Below are 17,135 nucleotides of genomic sequence, written 5' to 3'. Positions count from 1 at the left end.
CTTTTTTTTCTGCTTATATTTTTTGTTTGCGTTATCTTTTTTTGAATGTCCACGTTTATCTTCCTTCCTAACCTAACACTTTATCTTCGTCTGAACCCGCTCAACAACGCCTGGTAAGCATCGTTATCGTTCAAATTAGCCCCCGTATGTTACAAGTGCTAAAATGCACGCATTTCATTCTTTTCCTTTTCAAGAACAACGATACGTTGCCGTTTATAATTTAAAATTGCGACCGCATGCAATTCCATTTCTAATCACCAACAGGTTTGCTGCACACGGAACGTGGTCCTTGTTATTGCAACGCGAGTGTCATGCACTCTTGATTGTTCAGTTTCGTTGCGTGGCTTTATGATGATTCTGCAATCACGAGAGAGCGCTGGCGCGGTGCGATAAAACGCATACATCCAAAACGCTGTCGTACTATTACTAAAGGTAATACTTGCCTCTTTGTAGGTGCGCTAATAGATGATTGCGATACGCTTTATATACTCAAACTCTTAGTCCCGAGCGCGTATAAAGGATACAATGTTCCACGCATGAAAGAGGCGAACCGTTAGCACTGGCACACGATTTTGCCGCAACCAACCGCACCTGCTCCTAACACCGCCCCAGAATGATATTTACTTTGTTTGAAGGCACAAGTTTGGCCAATAAAGTTCTCGCAGTTTAGTCGTGCTCGCCGCGCTGACTGTTTACCTGCGCTCACTGGACTGTGCGTCACAATATCTTCGCCTAAACTGGCACTTCTATGCAGCTTCACAAGACTGATGGCTAGTCTGGAACTCTTCTTCTTTTATCAGTCTATATCATTACCTATTTGCGTGCATGTCTTTTGAAATACTGGCTTGTGGTCTGTAGACAGTCGTCATTATGCTGCGTACGTTGTGGTTTATCTAAGGTTCATACATTTGATCCCCTAAACGGCCATTAATATTTTTAGACGTTTGGGCTTCCTGGTTCGCCAATATGACAAATCATGGCGCTGAAATGCATAAATTTATTAGAAAAATACATTTGTTCATGGTTAGCGCTCGTGTGTCGTCTGTTTGTCCTTCTCTGCGCTCTTGCGTCTCTGTCGTGGTGTAACTCTCAATATTGTCCAGTTCATATCATTTATCACACCTTGAAAGTCCCAAAGTTGCACAAAGTAACTGTCATACTCAGGTCGATGGTAGCTTAGATTTTCTTTTTGGCTACCCTCCATGATCCTCCCTAATCGGCCTTCCGAAATATTTGTAGCAAGCATACAGTTTAACAGATTTTGTCTTCGTCTGCAAACACTTATTTATTTATTTATTTATTTATTTATTCATACAATACTGCAGGCCCAAATGGGAGCCCAAGCAAGAGGGGCAGAATACATAAATACATAAATATTTACATATACATATATAACATACATAGACTTATGAAAAAAAATACATTAGCAATGCAACGTAGGTAAATATAAAAAAATGAAAGCCACGACTAAGTAAGATTAAGAGAAGGTACATACATTCAAGGAAGACAGCTTGACAAGCATTAGATCAGCATCACACGCATATATGAGCACTTGCAACCACTATCGCGAGAGGGGGGAAATATAGTACCAGAAGTTGAACAAGCGACTATTGCAAAATACTGAAAATAATAGAGTAAGGAAGATGTGGAAAGTATCAAACAAAATTCACATGTAAAATAGGAAAACGAAAACAGTAACAAGCCTTGCCGCAATTGCAATACCGTTAATATTGAAGACACATGCGTTCAGTAGAATCGGTGTTTATGAATTGTGATAATCGCAGGGTGTTCCAATCTGTTACAGTGCGCGGGAAGAAGGAAACCTTAGAGGTTAGTTCGGTTGTTATAAGATGGTAAAGAATCAGCGTGACGATGCCGTGTTCGACGCGCTGTGAGTGGTTTAACATAAGCCTGTGGTTGGAGGGACAAACAGTTGTTCTTAGCTGATATTTCGCTTCTAAGTATTATAAAAGCTGTAGAATCGGTGGATGTGTAGTGAGGTGTTCAGTGGTGTTTCTTCAATGCTTTCACCCGCCGTGGTTGCTCAGTGGCTATGGTGTTGGACTGCTGAGCACGAGGTCGCGGGATCGAATCCCGGCCACGGCGGCCGCATTTCGATGGGGCCGAAATGCGAAAACACCCGTGTGCTTAGATTTAGGCGCACGTTAAAGAACCCCAGGTGGTCAAAATTTCCGGAGTCCTCCACTACGGCGTGCCTCATAATCAGAAAGTGGTTTTGGCACGTAAAACCCCAAATATTATTATTATTCAATGCTTTCTTTACAATCCTGTGCATTGCGTGTACCTAAGGTGGTCGTCTGCATTCCCTCAATAAATTCTATTTTTATCTCAATTACGTTACTAGAGAAGAACAAGTATTAACGGTGTTGGATCTGGAGGCCGATCCCAATTGCTGTCCCCCAGATTTTTGGGCTTTGCCCTTGGGTGTGGGAGTTTGCCGAGGTTGAAGATGACCTAGAGGAGAAAACTGGAAGCTTATTTACATTATTCACAGTGAGAGGACCAAGAAATTAAGTCATAGTCACTACGGGCCGGCAGCAACTCGGACGCTGCGGCCCATGGCAAGATGCTCGAAAGAGATGAATGAAGGAATGCTCTCTTGCTGCTCCCAGACTCTGGCTTTAAGCCCTTCAGTGCCTCGAAGTCACGTCACGTTCGGCCAATCGGCGAGCCCATTCAGGTGACGCCATTTTCGGCCAGTCGGCCAGCCCGCTCAGGTGTCGTCATTTTCGGCCAACGGTAGGCGCCCATGCGATTGTGTCACACCCGGCGGAGAGTGTCGCTTCCTGGGCCCCAATTGTCCGAGGACATACTTCTCTCTGCGGTATTGCCTTCCCGGTCTGCAACTACCGTCACCAAGGCGGACGGGAGGGGGGGGGGGAATTACTGCCAGGGCTTCACGGTGCATTACAGCCGTCTTGCCTCGGGACCCATGTTACCTGGAACAGTACCAGGCTCTCGCTTCACTTTCGGGAAGAGTCAAGTAGTGAATAGCTCCAACTGCGGCACACGAGGTGGGGGACGCCAACTCGTTTGCACGTGCCGTGCCTCGAGAACGGGGTAGATGTGCTTCTGCGCTCCTTAATTTTCTGTGACGCGATTCGATGTGGTCTGGTGAACTCGAAGGAGGCTCAGGAATAGGTCCCGTATCTAACAACGGTATCCTTGAGACGAAGCATAGTCAGCGGTCTTGTTCATATAAAGTAGAATATATTTGTATGAATACTAATACTTGTGGCTGCACGTAGCATTGATGATCTTATAAATTGCGTCTGTCATGCGCTTTTTCCTAAAGTACACTAGCAATTTACCATTTGAGCAATAAGAAACGCAGTTATCGTTAACACCTCTGCTTGAAACGCAGCTTTTGATGGGGCGAAATGCACTGATACACTATCAACTGCACTGCACTGACACTGCACTGACACTGCACTGGCACTGCACTGGCACTGCACTGGCACCGCACTGGCACCGCACTGGCACAGCGCCGGCACTGTGCCGAAACTGGGCTGATACTGGGCTGGAACTGCTCTGAGGCTGCTCTGATACCGCACCGAGGCAGCACTGCGCCTGCACTAACACTGCTATAACTGCGGTAACACTCCTGTAACTGCTCTAACACTGCTGTAACACTGCTGTAACACCTGACTAGCACTGCACTAACCCTGCACAAACATACCCGCCGTGGTGAAAAAGGGGCGAAATGCGAAAGCACAGGTGTACTTAGATTGAGGTGCATGTTAGATCCCCAGGTGGTCTAAATTTCCGGAGCCCCCACTACAGCGTGCCTCGTAATCAATTATTGTTTTGGCATGTAAAACCCCATAATTCATTTCTTAAGTACTCTAAGAATTTACGATTTGAGCAATAAGAAATGTCGTTTTGCAAAAAAAAATGTCGGCGAAATGCAAAACACACCAGTGTATTAGCTGTAAGTCCATGTTCAATAAACCGCGGTGGTCAAAATTAACCCGGAGTCGCCCACTTCGGTGTGCCTTATAATGAGCTCGTGCTTTTCTCACACAGAACTCCACATATTAATTTTTTCTCTAAATAATCACATAATAAACAGTGAGGCCCCGGTTACTTGCGAGCAGAATTGCAGCATGCTCAGTCATTATGAACTAAATGTCGGGATATTCCTGCAGCGTCACAGTTTAGTGTAAAATTACAGGTGCATGCAACGTAACGCTCTACGCCTTGGAAGCAAAAATAAAGCTTGGAAAGAATTTGTCCGCTTGCAGAGGAACAGTGAGGTTATGGCAAAGTATTCTGCAAACATTTTTTTCTGCTGTATGACTAGTTTTTCTTGCTCACGTGAACGGTCACATTGCAATGAGCCGCTCAGCATATTCACTGACTCGAGGCTGCTGATCGCACCTTTCGTGAAATGGCGTGAGAGTTTTGTAGAAGTAATTTTACTGTTTTCACTTGCCACGTACGCCTGTTTCTGTCTAGGTGTTCGACTTCGTCGGAAAGCTGCTGCAGGCCCTTGAAAAGAGCACCGACATCTCTTGCCTAATCTTGGATGCCTCCTTTTCATCTCACCGATGCGGCTCAAGCTTCAAGCGAATGCTTGCCAGACCTTCGGCTCCTCCCGACGTGACTGTAATTTGCCACAACCACACTTACCGCACCAAGGCAAACATTGTGTTCGGAGCCCTCATTACCAACAAAACAGTGACCAAGCTCACCATTGAGGGCTTCAAATTGGGTGTCCAGGATTCTAAGTCAATCTCGAAGTTCCTTGCCACCAACAATACCATTCAGGAGATGGCACTCGTTAGTATTGAGTGGGACTTGAGGAAACAGAAAACTCAGGTGAGGAAGACTTCCGCCAGTTTTGAACTTGTTGAGTAGCACAAGCTAGAAGTTCCTATGGTGTCAGCACAATTCAAAATTTCCATCGCGTGATGTCTTCATAGATGCAAACTAAGGATAATACTTTCTTTCTTATATTGATGACTAGAGTTTTGAATATGCGGACATTATAATTTTAAAATAATTATATAAAAGTGGCTAAAAAAGGAGAGCAATTTTTCTCACTGTCAATGTTCATTTTGTGGGAGAAACTTTCTCAAAAAAGTGTTTCTTCAATAACCTTCGGTAGTTAATCAGTGCCGCAAAATATTTTAGGCCCTCGTATTCCCGCTGCTGCGCCTATATATTGTCCCATCTGTGCCTTTCGGTTTTTCTTGCGGTTTGGTGGCCCTATCAACCGGTTAATCAGTGCCCAAGAACAGGTCAAATAAAGGAATAAGACCAATGCTCACAATGGTCTTCAAATTCAACTACTTGAAACACCAAGACGTGGGCTCATTCACGCGCAAAACTACCATATGCGTTGGCGTCGCCTTAATGTACACGAGTAACTTTATAATGAAGCTCATCTAGCTTACCACGATTGCTGATATGCTATGATGTGGTCACTTGCATCTACAATGTGAATATCGTGCCCCTGCTGTCCTATTGCCTTACTGAAGGTATAAGCGCAGCCTACTAGTCTCTCCAAGATGCTGGAAGGCTGCGCCTATAATCTCGGTCAGCCACTATCTCTGGCACGAATGACAATTATCTCTCCTTGAGGCGAAAGAGACCAAATTTGAACGACTGCATTTCAAAGAATGTTTTGAAAGACCTCATTTGTGATCAGACGTTTATGCAAGAGAACCTTTAGAAATTCCATATTCGGCGTTTCTTCCATTAAGTGTTTGACGAAAAGGAGTCTTCTTCACGAGAATAACTGTCATTGAATGAAAATTGTAAGAATAAATTTCAGTGTTAAAGACAACCTCCGCTTTAAAATACACAGTCACTCTTGCAGCAATGGCGCAACGCGCTAGCTGCTCTTCCGCTCGGCTTTTGCTAAGACGTTTTATGACTGGAAGTGATTTTATGACCTTTTTGACGTGATCAAACTTGTTGCTATGGTATCTTTCGAGGTATCTCGAAATGAGGTGGTAGAACATGTCTTAGAAAAAGTAATAGTGAGGATCTGTCGGAATGGACTTTATTTTTACCAAGCCTCTATTTTCGCAATGCAAGTCATTGTGCACTCCTTTTTTTGACTGCAGTGTGCAGTGTAGTGACATTTACAAGATTGGTACGCATCTTGATTTCAGTTTAATTTGCGTTTGCTGCCATTATCATCGATTAATCCAATGGTCCGCCCTTTTCAAACACTTCTACTTGGACGACAGTGGTTGGTACTCGCCGGCTGCGGAGACAATAAGCCTTGTCAATGAATAAGTCTTGTGAGTCAATAAGTATTGTCAATAAAAAAGTCATGTCAGACAATCAGTCTTGTCAGACATAAGACTATAAGTCAATTTGGGCATGAATTCGTTATCCAGGCTAACTGTTGTTACAGATGTGGATAAATACCACCAAAATATCAATTTCTAATAGACTATGAAGGTTCTGCAAGTCGCTTATCCTACTGAAACTACACCATACATGTAATTACAGCAATGAAAAAGGAGCGTTACCTATCGGTGATATTCTGGCTGCACAGGCAACAGATGCAAGCGGACATGTTAGGAGCTGAAAGAACCCACAACAGCTGCTACTTATGCTCATCGAACACAAGAATATAAGTCGCAAACTTTCTAAATACCATGTGTGCGAAAGCTGACAGAAAATATAAAGACTTTGTAAGATATCCGTAATTTGCGAATGCAAATCACGAACATCCCGAATTAAGACACGTTTTCTCAAAACGCAAGACATATGTAAACTTCTACAACATATGTGAGGGATTTATTTCGCTACTTTTCATTCTTGATTTCTAGGTTTGCTATGGGTTCATGAAGGTTAACGTTTGTTACAGATAGTTTCCGGCATGATGAATATTCCGAAATATGTATTCTGCCTATATGCGAGAATGCCTTTACAAAATTTTTTATCGGTCATCTGAGTTTTTTTTTTTTTGAAGTACACATGCAAGGCTTTGTGGACTCTGTAAATGGAATGCACTTCACAGCTGCGTGTTTGTGTTGTAAGAGAGTAGAGTTGAGCCTCAGCATGCAGCTTTTGCTCAGCTACTCGCATTCCTAGAACAAATGTACTACGTCTGATAATTTATAGAGATGAATCAAGAACTAATTCTTCTGTCTAACATTTTGTATTCCGACAAGCAGAAGATCAGGTGGCACGCTGACCATTTGGCAGGTGGCCTCAGACAAGCAAAGTCACTCCGGCGCCTCGCTCTGGGATCTGACTTTTCTGCTGCCGAGATTCGTTGTATCATCGAAGCCACTCAAGTATGTGAGTCTCTGAAAGAGTTGCACTTTTCGGTTATCCTTGAGGACGATGTTGAGCCGATATCTGCTGCGCGTCAGGAGATGACCAACAACTGGAAGATCACAATTGGACAGTGAGTAATTTGATTACTTCTCTACGTTATCGAGATTGCATAGCCTGCAAGGGGGATTCCGGTGCTCAGAGTAAAAAAGCTTGTGTACGCTGTTTGCCTGAAGCAATACGAGCAGCAAGTGTATGAATGAACCGCTCAGTTATTGTTGGCTATATTAATTTAGAAATAGTCTGTACATAAAAAAACGAATTAGAACTACATTTTTTACCATGTTACGATAGAAAGAAATCTTAACTTATGCGGAAGCTTTGAAGTTGAATGTTTCATTGAAGCGATATTATTGAAGCCAGTGTCATACTCGCGTGTCATCGACGTTGGCGCAGAACAGCAGCACTGGCAACGCACAGTTCGTTTTCTTGTTACCATAGATTCCTGATAACCTTAAGTTCATGGCCCGCATTCAAAGCACACTGTGTGCCATCATTCATTAGGTAACTGTTATTCTCCAGAACCTTATCGGCTTGCGTTGTGACAGTGTTCAAAACATACGCATAGGCTGTGCAGAAAATCATGCCTTTCTGTGCATCAAAAAAGGGGTCTATTAAGCCTAAACTATAACGAGACTCCGTAAGTAGCTGCTGTTGCGCGTGGTCCGAGGTACGAGAACGCGCCATCTCCTTCTTTGTCGTTCTAGTTCCAAAAAAACTACCCCGCTCGCAGAAGTTACTGAAAAGTTTGGTTCCAGCACGTACAGGTGTTGAACGGCCCGTTTAACCGCAGATCCACCCGGTACTCTAAAGGTACATGACCTTGTCTTGCCGATCCTTCCTCTATGGAGCACCTCTATTCAAACAAAATTCCATAGTTGCCAGGACTTGTTTGACTGTTGTAGAAGGACGAGGTCACTTTTCTTAATTCTGTCGAACGAGGTCGCTGACTTGGGGCTGGGCATTGTTAACACAGAAAGGTATTCATTTACCAATGCTCCAAGGAAGTTCGCGTTCTGAGCAGCGGAGCTGTTTCGAGTTGAGCCTTCGCCGTCCATTGTCCGGTGTAACGCACGGGGGCAGGTTCCGGAGTTCATGTTTTCTCCCAAACACGGGGCGCATGCCCACTATGGTGGATTCGCCAAGAGGCACCTCAGTCCCTACTACTCTATCGGTCTCCTTACCATTCTCTTTCTCTTCTTTGCTCTTGGCGTTTTCCGGTACTGTTTATATATGCACGCCCGCGCACACGTGCACGCGCATATACACATACACACACACACACACACACACACACATATATATATATATATATATATATATATATATATATATATATATATATATATATATATACATGATGATGGTGATGGTGATGCATATATATATAAATATATATGTATGTATATATATATATATAAATATATATGTATATATATATATATATATATATATATATATATATATATATATATATATATATATATATATATATATATATATATTGTAATGAAGCAGACGCGCCCCTGTGTATGTGCCGTCTGAGGAGGACGATGAACGGCCAGGCCGTGATCGCGAGGGAGCCTCGTGCTACGGACAGCCCTTGCAGTGCATTGATTTACCTAGGGTTCCGCAACGTTGTGAACGACAATAAACCTCATTCGCATTTGGTGGAGGTTGCTGAGGTCCTTCGCCTCGTCCTGGAGCTTCGCACTCGAAAGCTGCCAGCAAGATCGCCTTGCACTATGCCTGATCCTGCCACCTCGTTGCCTGCACCACCGGTTGCCACTGTCATCTGGGCCGGCGTCGCTTGTCAACGCGACGCACCCATTTTCAGTGGGACCACCGAACAGGACGTGGAAGACTGGCTGTCATCGTACGAACGTGTAAGTGCCCATAACAAATGGGATGACCAGTCTAAGCTGACCCACGTGCCATTATACCTAGACGACGTAGCCAAAGTTTGATTCTTCAACAACGAATCAGACTTTACACGCTGGTCCGCGTTTAAGACTGTGTTTGCTGAAGTGTTTGATAGCCCACCTGTGCGTAAGCGACGCGCTGTACAGCGTCTACGCCAGCACGCACAGCAGCCTGGAGAGACATTCCCCAGCTACATCGAGGATGTTCTCGATTTGTGCAAGCGGGTAAATCCGAACGTCAGAGGATGAAAAATCAAACACATCCTCAAGGGCATCGAGGACAGCGCATTCCAGATGTTGCTGGCCAAAAGCCCAAGTAGCGTATCCGTCCTCACTAACCTCTGCCAGAGCTTTGACGAGCTGCGCCGCCAATGTTCCATCGCCCGCCAGAACATTCAGCACGCCGATTCCATCACGAGCATCACGGTTTCTGCCGAAATAACCAACTCGATCCTCTCGCAGCATATCAAAGTGTTTATTCGTGAAGAGGTGGCCAGGCAGCTCTCGCTGCTGCATCACAGTGACACGCCTACGGCAGCTTTGCCTCCAACGCTGCAGCAAGCCATCTGAACTCAGATATCTGAAGCGCTTCCTGCAGATCCTACAGCCCCCCCTCCCCCCCCCCCCGCCACGCAATCCTATGGGTGCTCCGCCAGCGCATACCAACTTTACCACTCACCCTACGTCGCTGCCTCTCAGTTATGCAGCCGTGGTTGCACGGCCACCTGCGCAGACAGCTTCCTTTTCATCGCCCATGCATCCGGATTCTTTTCCGGTTGCCCGACCGCCACCAGAGTTTTTTCGTCCCACCGTCCCACAACGCCATCGACCCTGCTCTTTCCCCATCTCATCGCCGCCAACTTCTCGCTCTCCTTCACAAGTTTGTCTCTTCTTTCGACTGTCATCAGACATCGCTGGGGCGTGCCACCATTGTTTCTCACTCCATAGACCCCGCTTCCCACTCGCCCTTGCGACAGCACCCGTATCATGTCTGCACCGAAGAGCGCCTAATCATCACAGAGCAAGTGGACGACATGTTCAAACGTGAAGCCATCCGTAGCTCTCTAAATCCTTGGTCTTCACCTGCCCTATTGCTAAGAAAAATGATGGCTCAATTCGCTTTTGTGTCGAGTACAGACGCCTAAAAGGGATAACGAGGAAAGACTTTTATCCTCTGCCTCGAATCGATGACGCTCTAGACTGTTTACAAGGCGCAGAATACTTCAGTTCCTTGGATCTCCACTCCGGGTACTGTCAAGTTCCAATGGCCGAGCCTGAACGTCCGAAAACCGCATTCGTTACACCCGATGGCCTCTACAAGTTTAACATCGTGCCCTTCGGGTTGCGCAACGCGCCTGCTACGTTTGAGCGTATAATCTGCACCATCCTTCGTGGCCACAAATGGAAGACCTGTTTATGTTACCTAGACGACATCGTCTTCTCAACCGATTTTCCGACACACTTCGCTCGCCTGCATGACGTTCTGACCTGTCTCAAATCTGCCGGCCTACAGCTTGACCTCAATAAGTGCCGTTTTGCTGCAAGAAAGCTAACCATATTGGGTCACGTTATCTCAAAAGATGACGTCCTCCCGTACCCAAACAAGCTCCACGCCATTGCAGACTTCCCGACGCCCACGTTTATCAAAACCCTCAGAAGTTTTATTTGCTTATGTTCCTATTTTCATCGCTTCGTACGCAATTTCGCACCCATCATGGCGCCTTTGACAAGTTTACTTTTCGCCAGTAACGGCATATCAGCGTGGTCACCTGAATGTGATGCAGCGTTTCAGCAGTTGCACCACTTGTTGACCTCACCACCGATACTTCGCCACTACGACCCTGACGCTCCCACGGTAATCCATACTGACGCCTGCACAGTTGATTTTGGCGCGGTCTTAGCGCAACGGAAAGCTGGCTATGATGAATACGTCGTCGCTTAAGCGAGCCGTACTCTAAAGAAAGCAGAAATAAATTACTCCTTCACAGAAAGAGTGTCTAGCGATCATCTGGGCACTAAACAAGTTTCGCCCGTATCTTTACGGCCGTTCTTTCGCCGTTGTTACTGACCACCATGCCCTTTGTTGGCTTTCTTCCCTCAAAGACCCGTCTGGACGGTAAGAACATTGGGCGATTCGCTTGCAAGAGTACGATATCCACGTCATGTACCGCTCCGGTCGCAAGCACTCCGACGCTGATGCGCTCTCTCGCTCCCCACTGACGCCTGATTTGGCGTCTTTGTCAGCTTCCTCGTCCACCCTGTCTCCATTCACTACCACTGACGTGCGCACAGAGCAGCGCGAGGACCCAACCCTTGCATCGTTACTTGACTACCTTGTAGGAAGACGAAGGGCCGTGCCGTGATCGCGAGTGAGCCCCGTGCTACGGACAGCCCTTGCAGTGTCTTGATTTACCTAGCGTTCCAGAACGTTGTGAACGACAATAGACCTCGTCGCAATATATATATATATATATATATATATATATATATATATATATATATATATATATATATATATATATATATATATATATATATATATATATATATATATATATATATATATATTGCGACGAGGTCTTTACGCACTGCATTATTGCAGTGCGTAATGTGCATGTGGCACAGTTGCTGAGATCAACAGCCACCGCTGCGGCGCGAGACCCGAGCTCGGGCTGTTCATGCGAAGCGCTAGGACTCGTGATCTAGAGCTGCCTGCGATCCCTCGAACGAGCTGCAATAAACCCCATTTCATTTGTTGGAGCTGCGGGGTATAACCTTGAAAACTGGAAATCCGAAGCCGGACGCTACCTACTGCTGCGACCATGCCTGACGAAACCACCCAGGAAGATGCACCACAGCCTCCGACGGTCGTAGTTTCCGGTGCATTGCGCCAGCGTGGTCCTGCCATCTTTAGCGGCACCAATGATCATGACGTGGAGGATTGGTTGTCATCTTACGAATGGGTGAGCCAGCATAACAAGTGGGACGACGTCCCCAAGTTGCACAATGTGCTGTTTTACTTAACCGGCGTCGCGAACCTCTGGTTCCGAAACCACGAACACGATTTCACAACGTGGAGGAGATTCAAGACAAGTTTCACAGAAGTGTTCGGGTGCCCCACTGTGCGCAAGCTTCACGCAGAGCAACGCTGACGGGGGCGCGCGCAACATCACGGTGAAACGTCCACAAGTTTCATCGAAGACGTCATTGACCTGTGTTACCGCGTGAATCCGTCAACGGCGGATTCACGCGGTTACACAGGACAATGACGTCCAAGATAAAACACATTATGAAAGGCATTGATTAGGACGCATTTCAAATGTTGTAAGCGAAGCATCCGCGTACCGTGGCCGAAGTTATCGATTTGTGCCAAAGTTTTGACGAGCTACGAAAACAACGCATCTCAGCTCGGTGCCCACCCCCTATGGAAGATTCGTAAGCAGCATTGGTTATTGGCGACAGCCACACAACTTTGCTGACGCAAATATAAGAATTTGTGCGCGAGGAGGTCGCGCGACAGCTCTCGATTTTGCCGACCACGGAGAAGCCTTCGCAATATTTGGCTCCAGCGATCCGACAGGTAATTCAAGAGCATGTGACCGAAGCTCTCCCACCTCCGTGTCAGCCGGCTCCCGTGGCCGCACCTCTGACGTCTGCTGAAGCCGCTGCACGGGGGCCTCGTCTGCCAGGATTCTCTCCTGCGCCTTCAGCGCCTCTCCAGCCGGTGTTCTCTCATCCGCCTTCGCCTCGCCAGCTGGTGGCTCCCTTTTTCAGCGCACAGCAGCAAGGTACAAATCCTTGGCGCACTGCTGACAACCGCCCAATATGCTATGCCTGCGGCACGCCGGGAAATGTAGCGCGCTTCTGCCGCCGGCGCTTGCCGGCCTTCGTGGGCACCGCGCGACCACCCAGTCCGGCTTCCGACCATTCCGTATGCCTCAGCGACCACCACTGGATGTCTACGCTCTGATTACGTACCAGCACCGCAGTCACAGCTCTACAGTACTCGTCGCTCGCCTTCCCCTCGTCGGCGCCCACTCTCACCCATGCGTCGTAGCCCCAGTGCCAGTACTACTGGGGTGAAAAACTGATTTCCGCAGTTCCTGAGGCACGAACTGCGTCATCGTCGGAAAATCAAAGTCCTCGTTTTTCCCCCGCTAACGTTATTGAAGTGTCCGTTGATGGCATCAAATGTCTTGCGCTCGTCGATACCGGTGCTGCTGTATCCGTGATTAGTGAGAACTTTGCCGTGAATTACGGTAAGTGACCATGATGCCTGCGGTACTATTGCTTAGAACAGCCAGTGCACAACAAGTTGAGCCAGTCGCTATGTGCACTGCCAGGGTGCTGATTCGAGACATATTGTATTCGACTGATTTCTTTGTGTTAACTTGTTGCTCCCACAATGTGATTCTCGGTTGGGATTTTCTGTGGCGCCATCACGCCGTCTTTGACTGCGCACGTGCTGAGGTTCAGTTCTCCGTTCTGTGCGATTTGCCATCTCACGACTTTCAAGTTCATGATGTTACCAGGATCTGTGTAGCTTCAGATACTGACCTTCCCCCTCACAGCGCGGTATTCGTCCCTCTTTCATCCGCATCGCTTGCCGAAGCGACGGTCATGTTTTCACCTGCTGCCGTCTTCATTCACCGCCAGCCTATATTGTTGCCATACGCCCTCCTCATGGTTCACCATGGGGCTGCAGAAATACTGATTTCTAACCCAAATTCGTACACTTTGGCTTTGCACTGTGGCGAGACTATTGGTACCATCCAGCCTGTGGACGCTGACCTTATTGTGCATTTCCCTGCTCCCGACTACGTGGATACTGCCAACGTACAGCACTGGCACCCCATGTGCCATCTAACCGAGTATCACTGGATGTTTTTTGTGGCTCTATTGCCGATGACCTCGAGCCGACACAACGCGAGCGGCTTATTACTCTTTTAAATGATTTTCACGCCTCTTTTTACTGCAACCAAGCATCATTAGGCCGCACAAGTACCGTCTCTCACCACATTGATACGGGACATCACGCACCATTATGCCAGCGTCCGCACCGCGTGTCATCCACCGAGCATCGTGTCATCGCCGAGCAAGTTGAACACATCCTTGAACGTGGTGTTATCAAGCCATCCTGCAGCCCTTGGTCGTCTCCTTTAGTACTCATTAAGAAAAAAGATGGCTCGATTCGTTTCTGTGTGGGCTATCGTCGCCTCAACAAGATTACACGAAAAGATGTCTATCCTTTACAGCGCATAGATGACGCCCTGGATTGTCTTCATGGTGCCGAATTCTTTTCTTCTTTGTACTTGCGATCCGGCTATTGGCAAGTGCCAGTGGATGAATCCGACCGCTCGAAGACAGCTTTCATTATGCCTGATGGCCTGTATGAGTTTAAAGTAATGCCATTCGGCCCCTGCAATGCACCCGCGACATTCGAAAGGATGATGGACAATACTCTACGAGGCCTCAAACGGAAGACGTGCTTGTGTTATTTAGACCACGTGGTAGTTTTCTCCCCTGATTTCACCACTCACCTCTCTCGTCTACGCGAAGTCCTTACTTGCCTTACCACCGCCGGCCTTCAACTCAACTTGAAAAAGTGCCGCTTCGGAGCCCGCCAGCTGACCATACTTGGCCATGTCGTGTCCAAAGACGGCGTCCATCCCGACCATGACAAACTTCGTGCTGTCGCAGAATTTCCGCGGCTGACTACAGTGAAAGAGGTCCGAAGTTTTATCGGTTTTTGCTCTTATTTTCGACGCTTTGCACGCAATTTTGCCTGCATCATCGCTCCCCTGACGAAGCTCCTGGCTGGCCCTGGTGACCTTTGCGACTGGACTCTGGCATGTGACCAAGCCTTCACGACTTTGCCTCGTCGGCTTACCTCACCGCCTGTTCTACGCCACTACGACCCCAGTGCACCGACTGAAGTTCATACCAACGCCAGCGGCGTTGGTCTTGTAGCCGTCCTTGCACAACGGAAGCGTGGCTTTCCAGAATATGTGGTTGCATATGCGAGGCATGCTCTCACGAAGGCAAAATCCAATTATTCTGTCACGGAAAAAGAATGTTTGGCTATAGTTTGGGCCTTAAACCAATTTCGCCCTTACTTGTATGGCCGTCCATTCGACGTTGTGACAGACCACCACGCGCTCTGCTGGCTTGAGTCACTGAAAGACCCGTCGGGGCGCTTTGGACGTTGGGCTCTTCGGCTCCAAGAATTTGACATTCGCGTCATATTGGCGGCGAGGAGTTACGGAGTCGCCATCTAGCGAAAGCGCCTCGCTGGCGTAGTATGAGGGATCATGCGGGGCGCTCCTCATAGGTTTTGCTGTCAGCGCTCACTGAAAACACCACGCGCGAGCTCTCCCGGACATTTCTGTAAGTACTTTCGAAACGAGAGAAGTTTTTTACTGTCGAAATATTAATCTTGGGCAAAATGAAAGCACACAATCGTTTACAGACGCTATCTCTTTACCGAGTACGTACAATGAACGCCACTGCGCGCAGTCGCCGCGATGGAGTCTCCCGAAGCGGCTTCTTGCGTGAAAGGTAGGTAAACGCTGAGAGCAAGCTATGTGAAATATGTTCTTGTAGTGTTTGTATAACTAAATGGAGCGTAATAGAACGAAGCCTCAATGCAGCGATCACGCAGATTCCCAGCGACCGGCGCGTCTGGATGCTTGTCCGCGCACTGTTTCGCTTTCTCCGCGCGCGCGTTTTCGCACCGTGCCATGAGCTGTAGGCCGCAGAATATGAGCATTTGACAGTATACAAGCAACCATTGTTCAAAAATAAGCTGTTCAAATAAGCTGTTCAATAAATAAGCTGTTCAAAATATACTTTATTGCAGAGACTTCGACGCCTATGGGGACTGTGATGTGCCATCGCGACGATTCAATCTTTTTTTTTTAAATTCTTTGAGCTTTCTATATTATTTCTCGAGTTGCGTCGCACCGTATGTTTATCGGTGTTCTCAGCGTGCAATTTCCCGCTGCTCCTTTTTTGTAATCCAGTGCATGCATTAATCCATAACACAAACATGACCATATGCCATGCTTTCTTTAATGTGCTTCTTACCACTCCCTTTCCACTCCAGTGAACTTGCCAGTATCTATAGCATCGAAAAGTTCATAGACCAAATTGTCATGACATTAGTCGGGCAGCGGACTCGGGCGAGCGTCTCTGCGCGTTTTCAGAGCATTGCGGACCGGGCGCCGTAGCAGAAATCTTCCTCGCGTCTGTGCTTGCTGCATACCCGAGTTGTAGCCGATGTTTGCCGGTTTTATGTTTCGCGAGCCAAACTTCACGCAGCTTGTCCTGCGGCTACGTGTGAATAAGGCTGACTGCAGGCTACGTTCCGTACATCCGGCATTGTCGCACCGAGCAGTAGCCTACCATGTTGCGCGCCTTCAAAGGCAGCCACTACCTATTGTAGTGCATTTAAGCGTTGTAAAGGAGACACTCGTAGCGGGAAAATTTCGCCACTAAATGAGGACCGCAGCGTACGAGGGAATTTAAACTCTCGTTTTCAGCTCGCTTCGGCGCTCCCGAAGCAGCCGACGCGGCCGCTATGTCCACGTGATCCCTCCTAGCACGTCACGCCGACGGTGGCGCCAGCTTTTCCAGTGGTGGAGCTCGAGGCCAATACCGATTCGGGCACCAACATTCTGATGCAGGTGCGCTCTACCGTTCGCCCATGCGATCCGACGAAATGCCACCTTCATCCATAGAGTGCTCGGTTACTACGCTTGCTGTTACTGACATGCCGTCTGAATAGAGAAAAGATCCGTGGATTGTGTCTCTCATTGACATTCTTAGCAGTTCTTCAACGCCCACATGCCCTCGAGCCCTTCGTCGCCAAGCCACCCACTTCGTAATACG

At 47.4% G+C, this 17,135-nt stretch overlaps 1 protein-coding gene across 4 annotated transcripts in view; it reads left to right on the top strand.

The window, feature by feature from the left end:
• The window catches only part of LOC139057616 (NLR family CARD domain-containing protein 3-like), a 132,322-nt gene that overhangs the window by 54,032 nt on the left and 61,155 nt on the right, over positions 1 to 17,135 (top strand). For all 4 annotated transcript variants that reach the window (XR_011512941.1, XM_070536155.1, XM_070536154.1 and 1 more), the window contains 2 exons: positions 4,480 to 4,842; positions 7,161 to 7,396. Coding sequence is in view for 3 of the 4 variants with exons in the window: in XM_070536155.1 (XP_070392256.1) it covers positions 4,480 to 4,842; positions 7,161 to 7,396 (599 nt within the window). In the remaining variant the exon portion in view is untranslated. The remainder of the gene's footprint in view (positions 1 to 4,479; positions 4,843 to 7,160; positions 7,397 to 17,135) is intronic.

Source organism: Dermacentor albipictus, chromosome 3, assembly GCF_038994185.2.
Source record: "Dermacentor albipictus isolate Rhodes 1998 colony chromosome 3, USDA_Dalb.pri_finalv2, whole genome shotgun sequence".
Classification (NCBI taxonomy): domain Eukaryota; kingdom Metazoa; phylum Arthropoda; class Arachnida; order Ixodida; family Ixodidae; genus Dermacentor; species Dermacentor albipictus.
The sequence above is the reverse complement of the archived record's forward strand: the minus strand, read 5'-3'. Positions and strand labels throughout refer to the sequence as shown.